Raw genomic sequence first — 27,946 nt, 5'->3', positions numbered from 1 at the left:
TTTCAAACGTCCAATGTTACATTCTTGGTCCGTGTGTGCAATTGCTGGACAACCAGCACAGCTGCTTTTCAGAGGTTTTTGCTGCTTCTCATCAGTTACAGAAATAGCCTTTTCCTGGTGAAGGCTGTTCCCAGGAGAGTCAGAAGTCTGCCATAAACTCACAGCGGTCGTTCAGCTCAATGGTGGTGTAATTCTGAGGCCGTCTGGGGAGGGGGGGAAATACACACAGACACCAGGGGAAATAAGTTAAAGGAAAGTGGCATGACTTTTATTTGTTTAATTGGACGGGGAAGCAACACAAAGCAACCGTTAATTGCATTGCTCCGCGTACAGTGCTTTCCTTATTGCAAACCAGAACATTTTGTAACAAGGCTATGCATTTAGAAAAATACTTCCCTGGTTTTTGCTTACAGAGTCTGAACACACTGTAGATTCCAAACGGGTGGGGGTGTCAGTAGAGCATGGTATTTATTCTTAGAATCAGAAAACTGTAGAGTTAGAAGGGACTCAAAGAGTAATCTAATCCAACCCCCTGCAACTCAGGGTCTTGTTCCTGAATTGTAGAACAGGACCAACTCCATGTCTGAAGGGGGCCTAATAAGCACCCCTATGTCTGCACAGATCCAAATATCAGCAGGCAGCCCTTTTCCCCTCCTGTTTATTTATGGCTGGAAGTGGCAGCAGATGGGCGGGCTTGCTGCTAAAGAAGGATGCCACTGATGTTAGCTCAATGACAGAGCATCTGCCTTGCATGCAGAAGGTCCCAGGCATCTCCAGGTAAGACTAGGAGAGAGCACTGCTTGAAACCCTGGAGAGCTGCTGCCATCACTGCAGAGACAATACTGAGTTAGATGGAGTTGATAGAAGGCAGCTTCCCATGTTTGTCTGATGAGCATCAGGTAGCCACCTATATGTTGTGGGACCACAACTCCCATCATCACGCCTGGCCTTTGGCCATGCCGGTTGGGGCTGATGGGAGCTGGAGTCCAGCTACATCTGGAGAACACCACATTGGCAACCTCTGCATTCCCCATTTGGGCACAAAAATCACAATGTCTGTTGCATGCACCAAAAGCAGCAGGGTGGGGGGATATGTCAGGAGGGGCCGCTTTGCAGCTGCTTAAGGGAGACAAGGACCAAGGCTGAGCAAGAGAATGAGAGCGTTGCGGTGGAGAATTGGGGAAGTCAGTTTGTTGCACAAGAGCATCAAATCCGCTTTAATTGCACAACCTGCATTTGCCGGTATGTGATTTGAATCCACCCCAAAGCAGCAGCAGTTTGGAAGCATCTTCAATGGGATGCCAATGGAAGGATTTTACTGTTGCTATTTGCCGTGCAGATGCATCTATTCCCCCCCCCACCTGCATTCTCTCCCCCCCCCCCCGGATGATAGCAAAGCATTAAACCTTCCCTCCTGCTGCATTGTGGTCCCTATTTGGAACAACACAAACAGAGAGTTGTACCCAATGTTAGTTCTACTCAGAGTAGACCCATTCAAAATGTTTATTTATTATACGCCCCCCCCCCTCCATACTAAGGTCCCAGGGTGGGTTACAACATTAAAATACAAGATTAAAAACAGTCTAAAACAAGTTCCAAACATAAAAAAGAAAGTGGCCCCTAAAACTATACACCTCAAGTGTCAAAAGCCGGGGGTAAAGAGATGCCTTGTCAGCATTCACCAGAAGCTGCACAATGAAGGTGCCAGACGCACCTCTGTGGGGAGGGAGTTCCATAGCTTAGGGGCCACCACAAAGAAGGCCCTCTCCTGCACTACCGTCCCCTCACCTGATAGGGTCTATAGTGAAGGAGGTGGGTCCTTCAGATATCTGAGGCCTGAGTCATTTAGTCATTAAGACATAGTCCACTTATCATTAATTTCAATGGGCTGACTCTGAGGAGGACTTAGTTGGATACACCCCAGAGCTTCAGTTTCTTTGAAGACAAACGAACACCTGATATCGCTTCAAGCATTGGATTTAAAGTAACGTAGAGTTAGTCCCTTATACCCAGAAAGCTTTAAAGCATTTCATTTCCTGAAACAGGCTGAGAAGGAGATTTGCCATGCTAGAGTCTGAAAAACCCTGCTGTTGACAGACAAAATAAAGAAACACAGCAAAAACAGACACACAAAGGGGTGGAGGAAACAGGAACTTGAGTTCTGGGGAAGCTTGTTGAAAAGCCCCTTTGGGTTTTTTTAGTTTAGTTAAAACATTTTAAGCAGCTACTGCAACATGCTTGAATTTCCAAGTGAGGAAGCGGAAAGTTGCATGAAGTAAAATGGGGTGGGGGGAGAACCATTAGGATGGATTCTGCATAATGCACACAAACTTCCCTTGTAAATTTACATAAAGAGAACCCTACCATAAAGGAGTGTGACATATAACTAACTGAGGCTAACACGTTTGTTAGGGGAACTGTAAAACAAACACATTCTGTACTCCTGAGGAATTAGTTTGTAACAGAGCACATGGAGAACACAGAGTGCTTTGTTTCACGTTTTTAAGCAAAACATGTTAGGCTTAATTACAATTTATTGCACTGAAGATTTGAGGAACTCTTCTTGTTCCTTCTTAGCTGATTCTTCTTTTTCTCCCTCCTTTTCTTTCACAAACAGCTAGGCAATGGCTGCCTCTGGATGGTCATATCTCAGCTTAATAAAGCAAGACAGGAATGAGCTTTGTGCCCTTGCATTCAAGAGACCTTCTGTTTTCTCCGAACCAAGAAACTATGGTTACCACCTTCAGAACAAGCCAGGATCTTAGATTAACTTCTAACCATGGTTTAAACATCTGGCTTGCTCTGAAGCTAGGAACCATTGTTACCTGAAGAATCAGGAAACAATGGCCAACTGGAAACTTCTGCATTGCATTCAGGTGTGCCACAAAGGAAGGGGAGGAGAGGCTTATTCAGATCATTAGACATTAACATAGTAGGTCTAATGTAAATTTATCTTTGCTATTTTTTTTTACTGCTTTTATACAGCAACTCCACTTTTTGGATGGCTCACTAAGCAAAAAATGAAAATCAAAACTGGAAACGCAACATTAAAATATGGTATAAAATGATAAGAATGAAAACATATTGGAAAGCAATTTTAAATTAATTTTTTAATTGAGCCTGCCTCAATTTCATGGCTTTCCGGTGCCAGGAAGAATGAGTGCCAATTACCCACTTTTACAGTCCATAATTCCCCCTTCTAGGTGGTCTCTAGTTGGGTGACAGATTAAGAACTGTGCCTTTGCCACACATCTCCCAAGCACTAGGAGAGCAGATGGGTAGGGGGGCTCTGTATGGCAGAGTAAGAACCGCAGTGGAGTTTCAATCTTGTTTGTTAGACTCTCCAAAATATGCAGGGGGCTCAGGCAAAAGCTGGCACACAAACCAGAAAGCAGAACTGCCGTTGCTCCTTACCTTTTGATGCAATAGAAAGCTGTTCCAGCTAAGAGCAGTACAAGAAAGATGGACCCCACAACAATGAGAGCAATCTCCCAGGCTTGAAATGAAGCTAAGAAAAAAAGAAAAGGAGGGGGAATCATTATTATCAGTCTGTCTTGGTGAGCTCCCTACAGCTTTGGAGAAAACTTTCTAGAGACATGTTCAATTTCAGGCATCTCAATAGAGCACCACTGCCGAACACTGCAGACATTACTGCATCCACTAAAAAAATGTATTTATTAAAGGTTTGTAAACAATAAAACGATTCAAACCCAACTTAATCTTTACCTTTACATACATAAAGGTAAAGTACATATAAATATATATATTTAATATATTTTCCTGCTACACCACAATGATCACTAAGCAACACGACCTACAGGTGAATTTACATCCTCATTGTCATTTGGTGCATGCAGGTAGCAGAGAATCTATGCAGAATAGATGCTAATCTTTCCAAAGTATGCAATGAGGATAAACTGTTCATCTATGTACCTTCTCACCCACCCACCTCCACCTCCCAACATGATATTTGGAATGTTTTGATTGTTTTGTAATAGTTAGCTTGTTTTAATGTTCTGTCAGTATTATTTAATTTTAAAGTCAAACAAAATAATTTGGGCGCCTCTCGTGTCGCAACTTCCTCGCAGCTATTTGGGCCGTTTCCCCATCCGCTCACCCTGAGACCTCTGCGCTGTTTTTCCCAGAGATGCACATGCAGCGTTCGCTTTGAGGGGCTTCCCGTCCACGGCAAAGGGGTGGGGACTTGAGGAAAAGTGAGAATGCCACTGAACTAGGCGCTGACGCTGCTCAGGTGACCTGGCCCACACCTGGCCAGAGACTTTCAGGGTGGAATTAAGGCAGGTGAACGTAACCCCTATATGGAAAGACAAAAAAGAGGAGCGGGGGTCTGGTTCAGTTCAGAAGTACCAAAGAGAGAGGGGGGCAGGGTTATATAACATCAAACCAAACCTAGGATAGGGCTGTAACAGAAAGACAAGGTTGTGTGAAAGAGGAGTGTCTACAGATACAGTGGTACCTTGGGTTACATACACTTCAGGTTACATTCGCTTCAGGTTACAGACTCTGCTAACCCAGAAATAGTACCTCGGGTTAAGAACTTTGCTTCAGGATGAAAATAGAAATCGTGCTCTGGTGGCGCGGTGGCAGCAGGAGGCCACATTAGCTAAAGTGGTGCTTCAGGTTAAGAACAGTTTCAGGTTAAAAACGGACCTCTGGAACGTATTAAGTTCTTAACCCGAGGTACCACTGTATACATAAACACCAAGATCCTTTGCCCCTGCTTCACTCCTGTTACCTTCACTCTTCAGATTTTTATTTTATTTGTTTTTACACCTTTCTTCTAAGGAGTTCTATTTTTATCTTCACCATTTTTACCCTCACAACGATCTTGTGGGGTAGGTTAAACTGAGAGCTATTGGGCTGGCTCAAAATCACCTGGTGAGTGTCATGGCTGAGTGGGGATTCAAACCTTGGTCTCCCATGTCCTAGTCAAGCATTACACCACACTAGTTCTCAATATTTCCTATTTCAGTAAGTTGCACGCTTTACTGGATGCGAGTTGTTGTTGTTACATTTCTATCCCACTTCCACTCCCCCAAAGAGCTCAAGGTAGCATACACAGCGCTCTCTTTCTCTCAATTTTATCTTCACAACAACCCTGTGAGGTAGGCTAGGCTGCGAGACAGTCACTGACTGAAGGTAATTAAGCAAGCTTCATGGCTGAGGGGATTTGGACCCTGGTCCAAACTCGTATACCTGCCTCCATTGTAAATGCTGATTTTGTCTGCAGTTTCCTCACAATTCCGATGGGCTGTCTGCTTTGTTTGGTCTGTTTAATGCGCCATTTGTACAATTGGAGCTGCATCTGCACCATACATTTAAAGCACTTGAACTGCTTCCCCCTCCCCCCAAGCATTCTGGGAATTGTAGTTTGCTAAGGGTGCAAAGCATTGTTAGGCGACCCTAAAATACCGAAGCTGAAAAGAGCAGCATAAAACACTTCAGGCCAGCAAACCAAACCACAAAATCAAATGTATCACAATTCTTTTAAATAAATAAATAAATAAAAACCAATTTAAAGTAGCAGTATCAATTTAAAATCCATCCGGTTTTCTTTACCCAAGGGTAGATTTAAATACAAAAGTCTATTAAGCCTCCTCTAACAGAAAGCAGGGAGGAAAACAAAAACACCTCTCAAAGGAGATATGTGAAAATTATTTATACAAGGGAAGGGGAACCGTTGGCCCTCCAGAGGTTGCTGAACTATAACTCCCACAAGCCCCAGCAAGCAGGACCAGGGATGATGGGAGTTGAAGTTCATCTGGAGGGCTAAGGGTTCCCCACACCTGACTCATATAAACTTTGTGAGCTGCAGCAACAGCTGTCTGCACTAGGCAGCTAACAAATCTTAAGTTCCTATGAAAGTTTGATGACATTTTGACACAGACCGTGTAGATAGCATTGGCAGATGCCACAGAAGCAGCTCTCCTCCATGGATCTCACTAATGCTTGTTGGAGACTTGCCAACATCTGTGGGTTCCGAGGCCACATGGAACAATCTGCCAGGAGGAGGAGGAGGAGGAATTAAGAGATATTGAGCCAATCCCCTTTGCAACAACGTGGTTCATGCAAAACACACAGCAGAGAGAGTCCATGCTCTTTTCTTTTCTTTTCTTTAAAAAAACAAGTTTTAAAACAAATATTTCTTTATTAAACATTTCTAAGGTACATATTTAAAATTAAACAAATGCAAAGGGTGTGTTATGAACATAACAGGCATAGGACAGCAGTCTTAACATTTCCCTCCCCCTTTATGTTTTCTTTACAGGGTTTCTTTACAAAGTTTTTTATTCATCGTCACAACCACCCTGCGAGGTGGGTTAGGCTGAGAGGTAACAACTGGCCCAAGGTCACACAGTAAGCTTCATGGTTGAGTGGGGATTTGAACCCTGGTCCCCCATGCCCTAGTGCAGGGGTCAGCAAACTTTTTCAGCAAGGGGCCGGTCCACTGTCCCTCAGACCTTGTGGGGGACCGGACTATATATTTTTTTGGGGGGGAGGGGAATGAACAAATTCCTATGCTCCACAAATAACCCAGAGATGCATTTTAAATAAAAGGACACATTCCACTCCTTTAAAAACAAGCTGATTCCCGGACCGTCCGAGGGCCAGATTTAGAAGGCGATTGGGCCGCATCCGGCCCCCAGGCCTTAGTTGGACTATCCATGCCCTAGTGTGACACTGTGGCCACATTGGCTTTCCAGAATACACTGCGTGTTCTTTTGTTTGGAGGTCAGCAGCATCCTAAATCACCTTTCCACTCTCACAAGAAAAAGAAGATAAGCTTCTCTTACTGGGGGTCAGCAGGCAGATTTCAAGATTCAGGAAGAGAGATTCCTGTGGGCAGTGATTCTCCGAGGCAGGAGTGGGGTCAGAGACTGCATAGATTTTGTCGCAAGAGGGACAGCGGCTCAAGGACAGCGGTCTGCAAAAGAAACAGAAAATCAACGAGAGTTCCCCATGGGATTTCAAAAAGATATACATTTATTTCAACTTGGCATCAATTTATTGCATATGTTAAAGAAAAGCAACATAATCGACAACCTTCCCCCTTCTACTTCGTAAAATCATAGATCTATAGATTTGGAAGGGACCTCGAGGGGCAGCTACTCCAACCCCCTGCAATGCAGGAATCAAAGCTAAATAATCCCTGACATATGGCCATACAACCTCTGCTTGTTATTTGAATCCATTGGTTCGCATCCTACCTTCTGGAGCAGCAAGAAACAAGCTTGGCCCATCTCCTGTGTGACAGCCCTTCCCATACTGAAGATGGCTACCATACCACTTCTCACTCTTCTCTTCTCCAGGCTAAGCATATCAAACTCCCTTGGTTTCCAGACACTTTATCATCTTGGTTACTTGGTTACCTTCCTCTGTACCCTTTGCCGCTTGTCAATATCCTTCTTTAACTGCGGTGCCCAGAACTGGAGACATAAATAAGTCACCTGGAAGTGACCCTAGCTTCCTTTTCCATGAAAAGTGACTTCTTGTTACATGCCAGCCAGAGGCCAGGGGTTGGAACAAACATTCAGGAATTGTGGAAAAGGAAATTAACTCTGGCTGTGCAGAGGGAGGGTAGGATTTGTGTGGGATCCTTTCTGCTGCTGCATGTAGTGGTAAACCATGGTTTAGCATTACGTGTGTGAACACAGCCATACTCTCTCCTCTTGTCCTTCTTTAAGTCTGTCTCTCTCCAGGTCCATAATTTCTCTCTATGATCAGCACCTCCTTTTGGCTCTTTATTGTTAAGAGGTAAAGCTAACTTCACATGCTAACCAATTGGAGGTCCCATAGATAGCACGATGGAGTCACAACAGGATGCAGCCAATTACATTTTGATATACATTGGTACCTCTGGTTACGTACTTAATTCGTTCCGGAGGTCCATTCTTAACCTGAAACCGTTCTTAACCTGAAGTACCACTTTAGCTAATGGGGCCTCCCACTGCTGCCACCATGTGATTTCTGTTCTCATCCTGAGGTAAAGTTCTTAACCCGAGGTACTACTTCCGGGTTAGCGGAGTCTGTAACCCAAAGTGTTTGTAACCTGAGGTGTTTGTAACCCGAGGTACCACTGTAGAATAATGTCAGAAAGCAAGTTCTGAATAATGACTCGGTAGAGCCTTTGCCCCTGTTCACAGCACTTCCCCATAGCCAAAAAGAAGAGAGGACACATTTTAATTTTTTTGTTTTTGATTTTTTGAAAGAGCACTCCCAATATTGGGATAGAAATGCAATAAACCAAGAGTTACCTCACCTGCCTCCTTCCTTAGATACAAAGTGGATCGGTTCAGAAAGACGAGGATGAGCTTGGCTTGCACCCGTCTCCCATGTATAAACTGCAACATCTTTGAGGTGCTCCTCCATAGTGCCATTAAGAGCATGCCTGGAGAGTGTCACAGAATGAGTCACTTGTTGCAAGGAGGGATTGCTCCAAACAGAGGGCATCACATATTGCTCTGGAAACACAGATGGTATAAACACAGTCAAAACCAAGGAATGTGTGAGTCTTCTCCTTCCTGCTTCTTGACAACTGAAGAGTTAGGTGGAGAACCTGTGGCTCTCCAGATGTTCAAAAAGGCCTCTACCCATTGGCCAACACGCATCTCTAGCTTGCAAAGTATGCCACCACATCCACACATGCATGAGAGATGAGAAAGTGCCATAGTGAAGTGTTCTATCCCTGGCATCTCCTGGCAGGACTGGGAAAAGACTCTTGTCCAAAATCCTGGAGAGCTGTTGCCAGTTAGTGTTGACAATGCTGAGCTAGAGGGACCAACAATCTGACTCAATACAGTCAAATCTCAGTTCCCGAACGCTTCCATTTTGGAACATTTTAGCTTCCGAACGCTGAAAACCTGGAAGTAAGTGTTCCGGTTTCCAAACTTTTTTGGAAGCCAAACGTCCGACGCAGCTTCCGCTTGAGTGCAGGAAGTTCCTACAACCAATCTGAAGCCATGCCTCTGTTGTTGAACATTTTGGAAGTCGAACCGAGGTTTGACTGTATAAGGAAGATTTCTAAGTGTGAGGAAGGCCTCATCTGCCCTCTACATTTAAAGCACCATCGTAGCACTTTACACAGCCACAACTTCCTCCAAAGAATCTTGGGAACTGTAGTTTGTTAAGGGTGCTGGGAAAGGCTAGGAGACCCCCTATTCCCCTCTCTCAGAGCTGCAACTCCCAGAGTGGCTTAACAATAAATTACCCCTCTTAAGGAACTCTGTGAAGGAAATAGGGGTCTCCTAACAACTCTCAGCACTCTCAACAAACTAACAGTTCCCAGGATTCTCTGGAAGGAAGCCATGGCTGCTAAAGTGGTACAATGCTGCCTTAAATATATAGTGCAGATGGGCCCAATGTCTCTCACACAGCAGGGGAGTTTGTTAATAACATTACCCAGCAGGGTGAATGGTATGGAGCTTTCTGTGCAAGCCACACTTCCTGTGCAATTCACATGCACTCCTCTACAGCCCGAGATTGAAACCTGGTAAATCAGCTGCCAAGCTTTTGGGCTGCATGTGATAAAGGGGCCCATTAAGCTTTTCAATTTGTGGAAGCTAAGCATAAAAAGGTTATCTGTGTGTCAACTATGGATAGGGTAGAAATTCAATTTTTGTTTGCATTTTATTGAGAAGCCATCTAATTTGCACTTCTCAAATCAATATGCAAACCAAAACACACCTGTCTTCCGAAACCTACACTTCTCCAATTTTTGCAATATACTCTTGTAAAGTGTGGACAGTTTTTAGCAACTTAGGGGAAAGCGTGCATAAAAATGACTATAGTAGTGAAAACATACAAAAATGAATTATGGGAAACTGATTAGGGGGAAAACGTATATTAGTTAAAATTGCATTAATAACGTGCTTATTAGGAGGTATCTTCACTAAAACGTGGCTGAATTAAAATTTGCAGATTGCTTCACAAATGTGGAGAAATGAATTTAAGGTTGGGGGAAAAATGAGAAAGTGACAGAAGCTTGGACTGACAAATTCATCCACCCCTAGGGTCAATGTCATACCGTGAGGCTTGATAGTCTTGGACTGTCCTTCTGGCAAGATGAGGAACAAACCATTGCTTCCAAATGTGCCTTGCAGATGAATAGTGCTGTATGGTATGGCATTGTGTCCGGAAAAGAACATCAAGGTGTACCCTTTCAAGCTGACACCAGGATTCCCTTTCAGCTCAATGAATCGGTACAGAATGGTGTGGTTGGCCATGCCCAGTTCATTGATTACGACTGAGTGGTTCTGGGGCGTTTCCTCTGTGGAATTTGAGCCAGGAGGTGGGCAAGCATTTTCCTGGGAAGGAGTCATTTCTGTCACCTGCAGAAGAAACCCACAAAGACTTGCTAGGCCTGAAATATTACATATTCTAATAACGTTTCTAACCTCTGTGCATTTGGTTTTAAAACAGACTTGGGTTGTAAGTTGCTTTTGGAAAGGAAAAGCGACTGATACATTGAATAAATGAATAAATGAATAAATGAAGAATAAGTCAAGGTGTAGAGCAGGGCTTCCCAATCTGTGGTCCATGAGCGTCATTCATTCATAGAGAAAAGGGCTTATTGATGGCTATTAGCCACAGTGGGTAGTTAGAGGCAGCAGTGTTTCTGAATACGAGCTGCTGGAAACCAGACGAGGGAAGAGTGTTATTGTGCTTGAATCTTGTTTGTTGGTGTCCCACAGGCATCTGGTTGGCCACTGTGAGGACAGAATGTCGGACTAGATAGGCCATTGGCCTGATCCAACATTCTTTTCTTGTGTTCTTATGCTAGGTGGCCTGTGGCATATCCGTATTAAACACTCATATTGTGTTTTTTTTTAATTGCATTTTAATTGCTTCTTTTATTTCTTATATTGTATTACTCTCTGAATTACAGGGAATTCAATCTGTCATACAATATCAGAAAGAAAAGAAGCAATAAAAATACAATAAAAATCATGTTGGATCTAGAACAGCATTTTACAATTACTGCAATGGGCAGAAAAATCATTAAGTGGTCTACCAAGATGATAATAAATTCTTAAGTGGTGTGTGGAGAAACCACACTGTAGGGATAAAGTATCTTGGAGGTCAGGAATGATGGGAGTTGCAGTCCAACAACATCTGGAGGGCAGTACATTGGCTACCCCTGGGTTTGGGGTGATGGGCTATGACTGGAGAAACACAGGTTCAAATCCCCACTCAACAATGAAGCTCACTGGACAACTTTGGCTTGTAGGGAGGATAAAAGGGGGGGGGGCTTAAGGCATATTTGCTGTCTTAAGCTTACTGGAGGAAAGAAGGGAGTCTACAGCTAAGGTTCCTCATGCAAAAGATCCCAAAGTTTAACCCCCAACATTTCCAGGTTGGGCTGGAAAACATTCCTATCTAAAAGAGACAGCCCTTGCTAGTCACTGCCAACCAGTGAAGAGCAGGCTGTGACAACCTGGGCCTTCCAGATGTTTGAGATTTGGCTCAGGCGATGAGAATGGTAGCCCAAAACATCTGGAGGGCACCAGGTTGGCTAAGGCTGGTGCAGAGTCCACCCTGCTGCCAACAACACTGAACTAGAGAGAGCAATGGGACATGTCAGCTTCCAGCATTACACCTCAGGGCTCCTTCTGGCCAAAGTCAGCATCCTGGCACTTACCTGGAAGCTGCTGTGGTCTCTCGGCCGCAGGCTGTAACATCGGCTGAGGGACTCGTCTTGGCTGCTGTGAGAATCATCTTCAAGCAGGACCTTCTGGCCTGGGGCAAGAACAGCAAGCAGCTTGTCGGCGTTGTCTGAGCCCCGGGCCTTGTAGACGAGGGCATCCACCAGCCCCACATTGGTTAGGGGCATGTTCATTTTGTAGGTGGCGTTGGGATTGCTGCGGTAGAGAGCCACAGCGTCCAGTCCGTTCTGGATGGTATTGTCAGGCAGTACAATCTGGGGCTTGGGGGTCACCCCAGTGCTACCCACCAGGAAGTAGCCTCGCTCATCGGTCCTGTAGCCCGACAGGTTTATCACCTTGTAAGCCAAGTTGTTCTTCCCATTGTAAAGCACAAGCCAGTAGCCCTGGAGAGCAAATGGTGCTTCCCCGGAATAGAAGAGCTCAATGTATTCCGTGTCCTCTCGGCCTCCTGGGTTGTCTGAATTCACTTCATTGATAAGCAGCTCAGTCAAGGGAGTTGCTTTGGTTGTCCTTTCCAGCACGACCACTTTAAAGAGCAAAGTCACATCACACTGAACATATAGAAGTTTGGTTCTTTTAAGAGAAGTAGCAGGATCATGCCAGCCCCACCCCACCCCCCTTGCTGGTTTCTGGACCACAACAAATGCCTGGCGATTCCAATCCTTAGGGTTTGGCCCTGTTTTTTCGAAGGGGACTCTGTTTTCACCATCAGAGGCCATTCTCCAAGTGCTCTCTCCGAGAAAGGTTAGGAGGATGGCAACACTAGAAATGGCCTCCTTGGTAGTGGCTCCCTGTTTATAGAATGTTCCCCACAGGAAAATATGCCTGGCACTATAATTGTCTGGTTTCAGACACCAGGCTGAATCATTTCTGTTGACCCAGGCCTTTGGTTATTAATTGGGAGCGTAGTGAGGTGTGGGTTTTTGACCTGCTTTAGCGCTCATATTTTAGTGGGGTTTTTCCGTTTATACATTTGGTGGGGGGAGGTGAGCATGTTTAGATATTGTGTTTTATTTTTGTTTCCTACAGGGTTTAAATGATTTTTAATGCTGTTAGGTCACTCTGGGGCATTCCTCCCTGTGTGAAAAGCAACAAATAAATAAAATAAACAAGCAGCCTTACAGCTGGCATTGCTCAGGAATTCTAAGAAACCAAAAACCAGTTATTAAAACCAGTGCAGTTTTGAAAGAGTCAGTCCGCCATCTTGATTCAAAATGGCGTCCAACTGCATCCAAACACAGACAAAAAGCTGCTCCTCAACCTCAGCAACCAGCATACCAAAATCCCAAAATATATAGTAGATAAATAAATGCAGCTAAAATAAGGAGGGAAATACACTCTTCACGCGATTTAAAAAGATATTTTCCTTTGCGGGGAATTACCCCTTTCATAACTGAACCCTAGCAAAGCCTGGCTTTCCCTAATGCATCATTGCCCAGCCGTACAGCACCCATGTGCCTGCTGTTTCATCATTACCTGGAGTACCTGGAGGCCCGTCTGTCATGTTAGCATCTCTCAAGCAAGCCTTCACCGCCGTTCCATTCCATTTCCCAAAGTGCAGCACCTCCTTGCTCTCAATGAGAAGTGAGAAGGTCTTCAGCAGGCTGCTGAGTTGCTCTGTCGACCTGGCTGTCAGGAAAGCAGTGAAAACCAGTTGTGGGCCTTGACAGGCTACAGCAGGATCTGAGGAGAAAAGAAAACCAAAAATGGAAATAACCTTCAAGCTACAGCCCTGTATTTCCACAATGTCCTCGGAACTTTCTAAAACCGGTGTATCTTCATTCAGGACTTGCCTAATGGAATTGCATTCCACAATGGTGGAGCCATCACCAAAGGGGCTAGGCTAATATCAGAATGGGATCCAGAACTGTGGGGCCACCACCACAAATGCCGTGTTCTGTGTGCTCAATAGCCTAAGTATTTTGGGAGGCTGGTGCCTCAAGAGGGCTTCAGAAGTAGATCTTAAGGTACAAGCAGGTATGAATGAGACGGCCCTTAACAACATAAGAAGGGCCTGCTGGTTCAGGCCAAGGGCCCATCAAGTCCAGCATCCTGTTCTCACAGTAGCCAACCAGATTCCTGTGGGAAACCAGCAAGCAGGATTCAAGCCCAAGATCACTCACTCCTCCTGTGGTTTCCAGTAACAAACATTTAAAAGCATTGCTGCCTCCAACTGTGGAGGCAGAGCATAGCCATAATACAGTGGTACCTCAGGTTAAGTACTTAATTCGTTCCGGAGGTCCGTTCTTAACCTGAAGCATCACTTTAGCTAATGGGGCCTCCTGCTGCTGCCGCGCCACCGGAGCCCAATTTCTGTTCTTATCCTGAAGCAAAGTTCTTAACCTGAAGCACTATTTCTGGGTTAGCAGAGTGTGTAACCTGAAGCGTATGTAACCTGAAGCGTATGTAACCCGAGGTACCACCGTAGTGAGTAGCTATTGATAGCTTTTTCCATCATGAATTTGTCTCCGCATGTAGCCGGTCATTTTAAGATGGGTGTATTGATGGCTTCTGTATTCTTAATGTGAGCTGATGAATGTTTTTCACCCTTTTCTTTCTATTTCCTTCTCTTTTCTTTCTTTGTTAAATTTTATTTTTTAAAAAAATACACCCAAAATGTGTACATAGAACACACACGAAAATGCTGCTGAATTTCTGAAAGCACGTCTAAAAAATAAATAAATTGCAAAATGATGAGTAAATGTGGAGAGTGAACTTAAGATAGTTCCCTGTGAAGAGGGATTTCTTGTAAAACCACTCTGAATAGTGTAGCAATTCTCAGCACCCTTAAGAAGCCACAGTTCCCACGATTCTTTCAGGACAGCTACGACTCTTTTAAAGTGGTATCATAGTGCTCTAAATGAATGGTGTGAATGTGGCCCTAACTGAATATACTGCGAGAAGGGGAAATGGTAGCATTGTTAGAGGCCTCCTGGTTTGGGGGCCCTGACAGATGCCCAAACTTACCACCCTCTAAAGATGGCCCTGGTTTAACCCTTTGTCCTGCCACTCCTCTCCTCCACTGTTCCACCTTTAAAATGTTTAATAATAATAATAATAATAATAATAATAATAATAATAAAGCTCAAATAGGCTTATATATTACAATCACTTTACCTTTGAAATAAGCAGGAGATACTCCACAATTGCATCGTTTATCCAGGGCTTGGGACAAAAATATCTGTATCTTGCTTTTCTCCAGGGACTCTTCCTGACAATCTTAGGAAACACAAGACAACGTTGCAGCATGGGACAGATGCACATATATATAAGATGCAGTGATAAAAACTGCTAGCACGGTTGCAAAGCTAAGCAGGGTCCAGTACTGTTTCAAACTGGATGGGAGACCACATGTTGAGATTCTTGCATTGCAAGGAGTTTGACTAGATCACCCTTGAGACTCCCTTCCAACTCAACAATTCTATGACTCTATGATTAGCTTTTCCTTTTTCTACATATACAGTGGTACCTCGGGTTAAGTACTTAATTGGTTCTGGAGGTCCATTCTTAACCTGAAACTGTTCTTAACCTGAAGCACCACTTTAGCTAATGGGGCCTCCTGCTGCCGCCATGCAGCACGATTTCTGTTCTCATCCTGAAACAAAGTTCTTAGTCTGAGGTACTATTTCTGGGTTAGCGGAGTCTGTAACCTGAAGCGAGGTACTATTTCTGGGTTAGCGGAGTCTGTAACCTGAAGCGTATGTAACCCAAGGTACCACTGTACTGTATGTTTAAAGGGTTGTATCCAGTGGAGGCAAATGAGACACTGCCCTACCACCCACAGTCTGCCTCTCCCTGCCTGCCTTGTTCTTGCAAGCTGCCTATCAGCCTCCTGCTCCTTACTCTCACTGTTGCCTCTTACAGAACTCAGCAGGAATAAAGATGGCTGCAGAACTAGCATTGGTTGGCTCTTTCATTGGCTCTGGCACCTGCCTCCTACTTTTGGGCTCTCCGACTTCCTATTGCAAATATCCAGACAACCAGCTTTATTCATTTCTTCTTGTGAACGTACCATCCCATGCCACCCTTGGTTTGGTTTAGTTTTCATGAGTTTGTCTCATGACGTTCTACTTGGTTATTTGGGTTATATGGATAAAATTCAGTAAAAAATATTGGAGGGAGGGTGCGTGCCAGTTCCACAGATGGAAGCAGTTGAGATCAAAGCATACATAGCCCTTCTCCCCCGCCCCTTACAACCACCCATTTTACTTTACAACAACCCTGAAGAGAGGCCTTTTGTGTAGCTTAGGCTGAGATGGTGGCCAGCTCAAGGTTGATGAGGGAGTTCATCACCTGAGTGGGGATTTGAATGTGAATCTTCCCGGTCCATAGTCTGAAACTCTAACCACTGCACCATTCTGCCTTTCTGGCACAGAAATATGGGTTCTTAAACCACAGAGCCTAGGGCTTGCTGATCAGAAGGTCGGCGGTTCGAATCCCCGCGATGGGGTGAGCTCCCGTTGTTCGGTCCCTGCTCCTGCCAACCTAGCAGTTCGAAAGCACATCAAAGTGCAAGTAGATAAATAGGTACCGCTTTGGCGGGAAGGTAAACGGTGTTTCCGTGCACTGCTCTGGTTCACCAGAAGCGGCTTAGTCATGCTGGCCACATGACCTGGAAGCTGTACGCTGGCTCCCTCGGCCAATAAAGCGAGATGAGTGCCGCACCCCAGAGTCGGCCACGACTGGACCTGATGGTCAGGGGTCCCTTTACCTTTTTCTTTTTAATCAATGCTAACATCTGCACCAAGATCCTTGTGGCTTTAAAACAACAATACCAATGCTGTCAACCTGGAGGTTGTCTAACTTCTAGAGTTACTGAAGATTATGTTCAATTGATTGATGTTGTACATATATGTGTGCATGCTTATTAATGAAATACCTGTTCTAAATTTCTACAATGAATTTGGGACTTCATACAGAAGACAACAAAAAAACTGATCAATGTTGTACATGTATACATACTTGCCTATTAATAAGATATCTGTTGAGAATTACTACATTGAATTTGGATTTTCATATGGAAGACAACACAGTCAGGAGGGCATGGTTTGGGGGGGGGGGGAGTTTTGTGGGCCAAATAAGGACACCAACTGATTCAGGCTAGAAAGTCGCAGCCCCTACCATACAGCCATTACGCTAAGATCCCAAAGTGACTGACCCGCACTGCTTTGATTGATCTGGAGGCTGCAGCACCCACCTGCAACTTGAAGGCAGAAGGAAATGGTTTGCCCAAAGCGTCTCTTGGGACAGTCATTGAATTGCCCAGGCGTGGGCTTGCCGAGAGCATAAACGGAGGGATCCTGGGTGATGGAGCAACAGACACAGCGGTTCACAGATGTATCATTTTGCTGGGACCTGGTGGAGATTAACAGGGTGAGAAGCTGAGTGACTAATCTTACACTATAGACTGGGGCCTAAATCATTTAATGCTTTAAACACTAGTGTGAGCACCTTAAATTGGGCCTGGAAAGAATTGGCAACCAATAGATAGTTGTCTCAAACTAAGCCCTATACAGTTAGTTCTACTGAATTTAAGCAGCTTAAGTTAGTTGCATCCGCAGATTTCAATGGGTCTACTCTGAGGAGGTCAAGCATTGGATACAACCCAAAGTAAATAGATCACTTTATGCAATATGTCCCTCACTTGCATGTTTGTAGCTGGGCTGCCTTGCCACCCTTGGGCTCCTTTGGGACTGACTCCAACTACAAAAGCTGAGGTTGTTGAACAGATTCTTGGGCCTGGAGTATGGGAGGTTGAGAGAGCTTGTTGCTGTTATTGATATTACTGTTGTATCTTTAGTTTTAGATCTTATGCTTTATGTGGAAATTGTTTCCATTTGGTTATGTACTTTTTGATGCATTTTATTTATTGTTTATGACTTCTGTTATGTTTGTAATTATGTAAATCTTGTCATGTTGTAAGCTGCCTTGAGCATAGTTTCAGCTATGGAAAGGCGGCATACAAATAAAATAATATATTTCTGAACTTTTCTTGATTTTATGGTTTTGTCTTTGAGGGGGTTTTCTTACAATCCAGTGGTGCATAAATTTATGAAATAAATAATATAAATTCAATAAATAAAACAGCTGCAGAACATGGAATCTGGCGGTGTGGTGGGCTCCCTTACTGGAAAGGAAGGCCACAGAAATTCCCTGCCCTTCTTTTTCTCACCTCTCTCTTGCATGGAAGAGGGGCTTCCCGGGAGTCAATACATCTTGCAGCTTCAAATCAGCACTTTCAGCTGTAGAGTACACCAAGGCATCCAGGAGGTCTGTTGCTGACACTGCAGCCCCCACAGCAAAGCTGGCAGGGGTCCCTCTGTACAGGGCAACAGCATTGGCACCTGCCCTGAGGAGGGGTCTTCTGGAGTTCTGGGGGAATGCCAGGTCAACTGGAGGTCAAAGCAAGAGAAGAAAAACGAGGGTTTATTCCTATTAAAACAACCTGTTAATCAGCCCAAGGAAACACCCACATGGACACACAATGCCATATTGCTATAGACGGTGCTCAGATTTATCTTGCATTCCATTTGCTTTCCATCGGACTACAACTCCCATCATCCCTAGCTAGCAAGACCAGTGGTCATGGGATGATGGGAATTGTAGTCCACAAACACCTGGAGACCCAAGTTTGGGAAACCCTGGTCTGGACAATACTAAACTAGATGGCCCAACAGCTTGAGTTGGTATAAGACATCTTGCTACACATTCCACCCTTGGTATGTGAGAGGATGCCAACGCCATGAGCAGCAGCCCAGCCCTACCTGAGGAGTTGAACTGGCCTGGGCCAAGGAGAAGCAGCCCATCAGGGGATGTCTTGCCATGCACCTCCATCACAAAGTAAATCTCTTGAGTGCTCCCCTCAATCAACACCAGTACCAAGCCATCTACTTGAGTTGAAGGACGGCCTTGTAGCTCGACAAACTCAAACTCTCCAGGGGACGACACGATGTTAACCTCGTTGATCAACACAGCTGATTCATTCAGCTGAGAAAAAGGGATGCAGTGGTTATCCATGGCTGGGGTAGGCGCACCCACTTGGAAGAACCAATGAGAATCTGTCCCTCGGCATCTTTCCAGTGCCTCATCTGTGGTCCTGAAGAAAGGGTCCTCCAGGAAAGGCTCCACACCTGGGGTCAAAACACGGACCAGCTCATCCGCTCTGTCACTCATTTTAGACTTATGGACCAAAGCATCCACCAGCCCTTCGTTGGTGACAGTCATTCCTTCATGCAGCTTCTTTGCCCCAAAATAGAGTGCAATAGCATCTGGCCCATTCTGGATTGTGTTGTTAGGCAGGATCACCGATGGCTTCGGAATGACCGTAGAGGACCCCAAGAGGAAGAAGCCTTCGTTATTGGTGGAAAAGCCCCCGAGATCCTGAACTTTGTAGGCCATATTGCCCTTGCCATTGTAAAAGACCAAGGAGTAGCCATCTAGAGGGGTCTGCTGGCCACTTGTGTGATACAACTCCACATACTCCAAGGTGTCGATTCCTGGGTTATCTGCATTGACCTCATTAATGCGGAGCATGTGCTCTGCCTTCTGTTTCTTAGGGTTCTCAGTGAGGCTCAGAGAATCCACCTCATTCAGCAAGAAGCACACACAGAACAGAGATGCCAGTAATAGGCCAGGCCCCATGACTGCAGAGGCTACCAGCTCTCCAGGGAGGAGAAGGGTGTGGTCCACTTTCCAAGAGAGCTGAGCAGGATGGAGGAGAAAATGGCAAGAAGAAGTTTGACTCAGTTTGACAGCAGAGCCTCTCAGTCGTGACCAGCTGAAGGTGTCAACATGCTGAATCTAAAGGGGAGAGAAAGAGGGAAACACAAAGATGGTGGTGAGGAACACAATGCTTCCCTTTAGTTTTAAATTTTGCAAAAGAAAAAGATTGTATGCCACTGCCAAGTTAGGCATTACTTGTCAAGTAAAGGGACCCCTGACCATTAGGTCCAGTTGTGACCAACTCTGGGGTTGCGGCGCTCATCTCGCTTTATTGGCCGAGGGAGCCGGCGTATAGCTTTCAGGTCATGTGGTGAGCATGACTAAGTCACTTCTGGCGAACCAGAGCAGCGCACTGAAACGCTGTTTACCTTCCCGCCAGAGTGGTACCTATTTATCTACTTGCACTTTGACGTGCTTTCGAACTGCTAGGTTGGCAGGAGCAGGGACTGAGCAACGGGAGCTCACCCCGTCGCTGGGATTCGAACCGCCGACCTTCAAGTCCTAGGCTCTGTGGTTTAACCCACAGCGCCACCCACGTCCCACTACTTGTCAAGTAGGCATGGAAAATTTAATCACTTTCTGTTTCTCTCACTTTTCTCATTTTCTCAGTCCCCAGATTTCCACATCAGTTTGTGCATCATTATTTTTCTAAAGGTTCTCATGAAAATTCATCATGATTTCAGTCATAGCTGTCAAAGTTTCCCTTTTTTTAAAGGGAAATTCCCTCATTCCGAATAGGATCCCTCACAAGAAAAGGGAAAAGTTGACAGCTATGGATTTCAGTACGGATTTCCTGTAATGTGCAGATTTTTGTGCCACTTTCTCTAACATCCACACTTCTGCAAATCAATTACCTCCAATAGAATATGTTTGACAACAACTGGAGACCCAGGGTTGGAGAACATTTCCCTAGTATGTGGAACTTTGTACATTACTTGTGGCTGGAGAACTGCATTGTAAAATTTGGGAGAGCGCAAATTTTGAAGGATAGTTGTTTTTGCTTTGCCTGTGTCAGAAAGTGCAAATATTGTAAGTTCGCTTTTAAATGCCAACCTGAATCGAATCCACACACACACCCCAACCACTGCTACTTCACGTTAGGCATCATTGCCTAACACCACAAAAAAAATGATCTGATGCAGCAGTCATGAAAGGTGCTACGTTGGAAAATGCAACATATATGGAAAATATCTCCACCAAATGGAACATAATAAGAGAGCCCTGTAAAGGGAGCTTTGTGAAACCTTCAAGTCAAAGGTTCACTATGACTGTGTGTTTTACATTGAAAAGGGGTGTTCCATCAGCCACACTGAACCACAAACAACTGAAGAGGCATGACAGTTTGGCTCCAACAGCTGTTGACCTTTTTATTAAGAGCTGATCTTAATCTAATTAAGCCTTTTCTTTTTTTTTAAGAGAGAAAGCGTTTGGGAAAGAAAGGAACATGTTTATGTGCTGTGCTTCAAATTACTCTTCTCACTTTGTCCATTGTGGGTAACACAACCCACTGAATATTTTGGAAAGTTGTAATCACAAAGGGTACATATCCCCTAGCACCTATAAAACCAGAATTAAAAACACTTCAGATTTTCCTGCACGCCCAGGTTTTTGCACATGTAAGCCTAGAATTCTGTAATGTTATATAACAAGGCTAGAAAGCTGCCTTGCATGAGCTACTAATAAGGAAATAAACAAATTTGATTTTACTCCTGCCTTAGGCAAGCTCTTCTCTATCTCTCAGTCTACCGCTCCCTCCAAAATTAGGATAATTATATTGACCTACCTTACAAGGTTGTTGTAAGGGTTATAAAATTGTATTCTTTATTTAAAAGCATTTACATACTACTTAGTATTTCCAAAAACTCTAAGCAGTGTACAGTGCAAAAAACAAACAATATGTCATTAAAACAAAAGCAAAAAGCAAATCTAAAATCAGTATAACAGCATACTGTATAGGCAAAAAAAGGTAAAGGACCCCTGGATGGTTAAGTCCAGTCAAAGGCGACTATGGGGTGTGGTGCTCATCTTGCTTCAGGCCGAGCAAGTCAGCGATTGTCCAAAGACAGCTTTCCAGGTCATGACTAAACCGCTTCTGGCACAACGGAAAACCTTGACAGAAACCAGAGCGCACGGAAACACCATTTACCTTCCCGCCACAGGGGTACCTATTTATCTATTGCACTGGTGTGCTTTCAGACTGCTAGGTTGGCAGAAGTTGTGACAGGAGCTCACCCTGTCGCACAGATTTGAACCATTGACCTTCCGATCAGCAAGTCCAAGAGGCTCAGTGGTTTAGACCACAGTGCCACCCACATCCCTTATAACAGCATACAGAACAAAAACACACACCCCCCGAGAAGTCAAATGCATAAAACACGGTGCAGCCTGGGAAAGCCTGGGCAAAAAGATACATTTCCCAAAGACATCTGAAATAATTGATAGCTGCTGCTTCACATATGAGAGAGGGGCAGGCATTGCCGGGGGTGGGGCCCCAAGTAGAAATACCCTGGATAATCTAAGCTATTTTATAAAATGCTGCCTATGCTAAAAAGATGATGTCTAGAGTATCAAAATGCAAAACTGTAGCCAGTGGAGATAGTCTTCTGCTTCTCTGACCGGCAGGGAAGAAAAATAGTAGAAAATTTTTTGGCAGTGGGACAATTTCAGTTAGCACTAAGCCAGGATGGTTAAGCAGCTAAGAGTGTCAAACTAGGACTGGGAAGACCCAGGTTCCAATTCTCCCCCAGCCATGGAAATCATTGGGCGAGCCTTGGGCCAGTCACATCTCTCAGCTAACATGTGTCAAACAGGGTATGAATCTGCCCCTAATGAAGCCGTGCCGATGTGAACAACTGGTGGAAGGTTGGGCGGTGGGAAAGAACCGGCAAGGTATGAAGGTGAGGAACAACTTCACTGAGCTCTAAGGCCCTAACGTGAGCACACACCCCGTTAATGCAGTTTTAAAATAATCAATAAGCTGGACAAAGCTCCCATTAAAATCAATGCGAAAAAAGTCAGCTATCTACTTCAGGCAAGCCGCACGGATTTTCAGAAGTTCAACGAACTTCCAAGTGGCTCTGATCCGCTCCTCCGGTTTTTTCCAGCAAAGAGAGGTTTTTACACATCCAGGTAAAGCGGTTTTGTTTTTCACTCGGCCTGAGTTGAGAAACTGGGTTGTGTTGGTTTTGCAACGCCAGGCAACCCACGAGAAGCTCCCCTCCCGAAATCTGGACAAAATTCACGACTCCCTCTGCTCACTTACCTCCTCGAGGAGGGGGACCCAATCCTCTCCGCAACCCGACCCGATTCATTCAAGGCTTGCAAAAGCGCAACCAGATTTCAAGCAACACTTTTTTCTTTCTTTCTTTTCAAAAATCGCACCTATTCCCCCACCCCGCGCGCTTTGCAAGAGGAAACACGACGCTTGCAAAAAAGCGTCTCTCTCTCTCTCTCTCTCTCTCTCTCTCTTTACGAAAAACGGGGCGAAACGAAAGAAGACTCTACTGTACTGTATATACTTTTTGGGGTGGGGAGGGGACGTGAACCAATATGTTGCGGTTCTCGCTGGATCCTCCTCTGACTTTATAAACACGCGGTTCTCTTCTCGCGCTTACTCATTCGCCAGCCACTCAGCCCCAGCCTAGCTTTGCAAAATCGCCCATTTCTTAGATCCCGGTCAGTCCTCCTCTCCCCTTGCAAATAAAACTTTTCTCATCCAAATGAACCAGGAAAAGGGGACAGGATTGGGGAGGGGGTCGGGTGCCTAACAGTGGCTTCTCCAGTCTCCTCCCCTTTCCTTCTGTAAGTTGATCGGGGGTATAATTCACTCCAGGTGGAAAGGTTTGTGGATTTTAAGGGATAGTGATCCGTTTTGAGGACACGCAAAAATGGATTGATTTATATAGCAACGGACTGGAACTTGGAAGTTTTTGTCCCTAAAGCACATCCAACACACATGACATCGCCCCACAAAGAATCCTGGGAGCTGTAGTTTTCCCCCTCACCGAGCTACAATTCTCAGCACTTTTAACAAAGCACAGTTCCCAGATTTCTATGGGGAAATCATGATGTACCTTAAATGCATAGTGTGTGTACACAGGCAAAAAACAAACACCGCCTCTCCCATCGCCAAGGCAACCCCTCCAGTCAAAGAAAAATCCACAAAAAAGCTCAGCTTTTAAAATAAAAGTTTCAGAGGGGGAAGCAGGCAGAGGTATAAAACCTGATATTCAGAAACACAGCTGCCTCCAACTGTGGAGACGGAGCGTAGCCATCATGGCAGGGAGCCAACTGACAATCTTATCCTCCAAGAATTTGTCCAATCCTCTTTTAAAGCCACCCAAGTTAGTGGCCATCACTGCATCTTCTGGGAGCGAGTTCCATAGTCTAACTATGAACTTATATGAAGAAGTACTTTCTGTCATTGCATATTGTAATTATGGATGCTTATAGTTTGTTCTCTTGTTCAATTTATCCATCAGTATGAGGTCCCAAAATTTTGTCCATTGAATTTCATAAAGGTCGCTTTCTAGAGGCTGCAAATAGTTTGCAATGGTGAGCTGTGCCACCATCATGATGCCATCAAGGTATTTTTGGAAAAGGTCCAAAGCATCAGAGTTAAAAAGTGACAAAAGGGCAGGTTTGGGGTCCAAAGGAATGGTTTGGTTGTTAATCAGACCCGCCTCACAAAACACCTTGGTCCAAAAACAATGCACTCAAGGACACTCCCACCACAAGAGAATAAGTGTCCTCACAATTCCTCCAACACAATGCTGCATTATTGCCGTTTATCTTGCTCAAAAGGAGCAGGTGCATATACCACTGGTAGAGAGTCTTAATAGCAATTGATTGCAGAGGTATACCTAAATGGTGCTTTGTCCCAGATCATGCAATGTCCTCTATGTGTACACCCACATCTGCAAGGGACGCAGGTGGTGTGGTTGTCTAAACCACCGAGCCTCTTGGGCTTGCTTATCAGAAGGTTCGAATTCGTGTGGTGGGGTGAGCTCCTGTTGCTCTGTCCCAGCTTCTGCCAACCTAGACGTTTGAAAGCATACCAGTGCAAGTAGATAAATAGGTACCGCTGCGGTGGGAAGGTAAACAGCATTTCCATGCACTCTGGCTTCCATCACAGTGTTCTGTTGCACCAGAAGCAGTTTAGTTGGCCACACAACCCAGAAAGCGGTCTTTGGACAAATGCCAGCTTCTGTGGCCTGAAGCGAGATGAGTGCTGCACCCCATAGTCCAGAGATCATTTACCTTTACCTTACACCCAAATCCCTTTCCCACTAGGCTTTCAAGCCTGTCAAGAACACTGTTGAAACAGAAATTAAGGTTTTATAAATGTATAAGTTAAAGTCCAATAACACCTGCATGATGGCCATGTAGTGCAGGTGTGGGGAACCTTTGACCCTCCAGACATTGCTCAACTACATCTCCCATCAGCCCCTGCCAGCATGTCCAACAGCAATGGATTTGTGGTTCAGCAACATCTGGAGGGCCAAAGGTTCTCCATGCCTAGTGCAGAGACCTTCCACTGCTTCTGGCAGCCTTTCCCAGAGCCATCTGAGGATGTCTGGGACTGAACCTGGAACATTCTGCATAGAAGACATGTTCTCTACCACTGAGCTGTGGTGCTTCTGCCGTTTGACAAGCATTATGATGATTTGGGGACTGATTAGTTCCACCTACCCCTACCTCAGGTGCCATGTGCTGCTAGCTAGCAGGTTTAACTAACCCATCTTCAGTGGTTACGCTTGTTACTTCACACATAGCAAGGCGCTAACATCTAGCGGCCAAGGAGGAAGAGAGACTTCCTGTTAGCTGTATGAAAAAAATCTCAGCATCTTATGAGGAAAGGCTACTTGCGGACATGTTGTAAGAGCAGGAAGTTAGCTCATGATGAACAATCTGGACCGGAGTTATTTTAGCAAACATAGCAACTCCAAGACAAAGAAAGAAAACTCTGGGAGCTAAATGGATGAGGAAGACACACTGATAGATAGTATGGTCTGGACCAGCTTGTACAAATACCTCCAGCTCAGGCTTTGTGTAACTTATACTAGGATAGCTCAGATAAATAGGAACATAACTGGCCCCAAAGCAGCTTGTACAAAAATTTGGAGTCAAACACAACTATCTGCTTACTGCAGAAGCTTTATTTTGTTCAGGAAGGAACTGCTGCTGGGGGGGGGGGGTTTCAAAGGGTTGCACAGGGGACAGCGGAGAACCTGACTGGCCTCGTACAAAGCTGCTGAAATGCAGGGCTTGTCATGCCACACGAGGATTTAAAAATGAAAAATGAAAACACCCAGCTACGCACACAGAGAGCATATTCATTATTTGGTAGCAAACCAGGGACATGTAAACTTTTCAGCCGGAGGGTCGTATTCCCTTCTGAGCAAGGGGGGGGGGGAGTGCTACTGGTAGGCGGGGCCAGAAGCAAAAATGTAAACTTTTACACATGCTTCCACATTCTGCTTCCAGCCATCATCAGAGTTCAAGGGTGCATTTCTAGCCAGGTGAAAACAACCAGGTGAGGGGCAAGGCCTGAGAAGAGAAAATGTTTGGAGAATCCCAATGGACAGGACGGTTGCATTTGCCTCCCATCCCCAGGCCTGAAGTTCACCCCCATTCTGAAGATTATTTTTCTCTATCTCTTTCTTTCTTTCTCTCGCACACACTTTCCAGTAGCAGTTTGACAGTCACAGGGACACAGTAGGCACCTCTATGTCTAGGGAGTTTCCAGGGAACCATATTGTTGTGAGCACAGGTGGGACAGAGTTTAAGCCTGCAGCTATAAAAAACACCTAGGCAGGAATGAGGAATTTGTTCAGCAAGGTCAGGGAACAGCGAGGGCACTTAACAGCCTCAGGAGCAGCATATTTGCCTTTAGTGAATAACCTAACAATTAGGTCAAAATCACAGTTTCTGTTAGAGGAAGTGGGAAGAGCAAAGAAACATCCTGTTGTTTTCCTTTCTTTGAAAGCCTCTTCCTTCTGGAGAAGGTGTGTGAGATTTGCTTCAAGCGTCTACCAGTGCACAGTGGGAACCGAACCTGTTGAGAAACAAGGAGAACATTCAGTCAGGAGGGAGAGGAATGGAGGACACAAAGCTGCAGCTGGAGCAGAACGTAGCAGCTAAATTGCTGATGGGGACAGATGGACAGCAGCACACAGCACCGCTGCTGAAATACGTGTACCGAAGAAATGAACCTATGCTGCCAATTCTTGTAATAGACCAGTATAAAGTAAGCAGCACATAAGCGGCACACAAAACACTACCAAACCATTCTACATTCTAAATCTTATATTAATAATCCAAAAATTGAGAGAGCTATGCACAAGATCTACTACAGAATCCAGAAACAGAAAACTCATTCAAATTGTGTCCAAAAGGAAGATCCAGTCTTTAAAGTTCCTTTAGTCAGGCTCCTGTAGATATCAACGATGATAAGTTTGATCAAACGAAGTGTCGGTGATGTTACGTGGACCGGATGCCCATATGCTACTGGGATCCATTCAAGGTTCTTCTGTTGATATACAAAGCCCTGAACAACTTGTGCCCAGGATACCTTAAAGCTGCTGAGATTATCCAGGGGAGTATTATCCCCTGTGTTCCAGGGGCTAACTGGCCTCAACCAGGAGCCAGACATTTAGTAACAGTGATCCTATAAGATGATAAGCAGATCCTGCTGAATCAGACTAATGGCCCAACAGGAGTCCAGCATCCTGTTCTCACAGTGGCCCACAAGACCTGAGCTGTGGAACACTCTTCCAACAGAGACTCATTGGGCACCCTCGCTTTTGACTCCCAGGAGTCTCCTGAGGACTTTTATATGCTGGCAGACCTTTGCAGCTGTTTTGTTTTTATTATTGATTAGCCGGTCACCTTAACAATCCTGCATTAACAATAAATAGCAATAAATTGTGTTTTATGTTGTAACATGGTACACTGCCTTGGTATGATACGATATGGAAATATAGAAACACTTTTATAAACAACACAAACACCTATTTCCTTAGAGGATCACTTGGATCACCTGAAAAGCAAGGCCCTGATTGGCCAGTTGTTAGTGGCAGTCCAATTAAGAACAGGACAGCTAGTGTCACTTCTAGGTGGGGGCTGCCTGAAGGCAGACTGAGCCCAGTGAGGCAGTGCTCTGTTCATCTTAATAAGCCAGTCTCCACTAGCTGGGTCTGACTCCCTGATGACCTGCTTTTAAGCAGGCATTTAATAGAGTCATGTCCCAGCAGATGCTTTGTAATTAAGGCTTTTTGCTCCTGTGATAACAACAACTAGAAAAGGCTCCCTTCTCTCCTCCTATAAGCCAGAACTGGGCATACAGAATGTACATGCTTGCCCAGTTGGGTCTCGATTAGCTCCAAATATATTCTGGCTTGGGGTGTCTAGGGTCTTTGGCAGGGGTCTTTTCTCTACCACGATAGATCCTTTAGTACTGCACTTAAGACCTGCATGCCAGCCATGTTCTTTACCACTTTACAACATCTCCCTTGTCTCCCACAATGGCTGTAGTTGCA

General features: G+C 44.9%; 1 protein-coding gene across 2 annotated transcripts; it reads right to left on the bottom strand.

Moving 5' to 3' along the window:
• Positions 1-23,155, bottom strand: LOC309329086 (uncharacterized protein). Of its 2 annotated transcripts, none has more exons than XM_081839596.1 (14): positions 22,669-23,155; positions 18,449-19,484; positions 17,857-18,076; positions 16,882-17,039; positions 14,802-14,903; positions 13,161-13,367; positions 11,660-12,210; positions 10,046-10,349; positions 8,282-8,483; positions 6,816-6,946; positions 5,910-6,020; positions 4,118-4,315; positions 3,415-3,508; positions 1-203 (listed from the first exon to the last, which is right to left on the bottom strand). In XM_081839596.1, exons 2-14 carry the CDS (start codon positions 19,323-19,325, stop codon positions 140-142), a joined length of 3,219 nt encoding a protein of 1,072 aa, XP_081695722.1. In that variant the 5' UTR covers positions 19,326-19,484; positions 22,669-23,155; the 3' UTR covers positions 1-139. The 2 variants fall into 2 exon arrangements, with proteins under 2 accessions (XP_081695722.1, XP_081695723.1); XM_081839597.1 differs by having other exon boundaries at positions 13,170-13,367; positions 22,669-23,154.
• Positions 23,156-27,946: the final 4,791 nt, after the last annotated feature.

The sequence above is a fragment of the Podarcis erhardii genome (assembly GCF_964252035.2).
Source record: "Podarcis erhardii genome assembly, chromosome: 14".
Taxonomy (NCBI): Eukaryota; Metazoa; Chordata; class Lepidosauria; order Squamata; family Lacertidae; genus Podarcis; species Podarcis erhardii.
The sequence above is the reverse complement of the archived record's forward strand: the minus strand, read 5'-3'. Positions and strand labels throughout refer to the sequence as shown.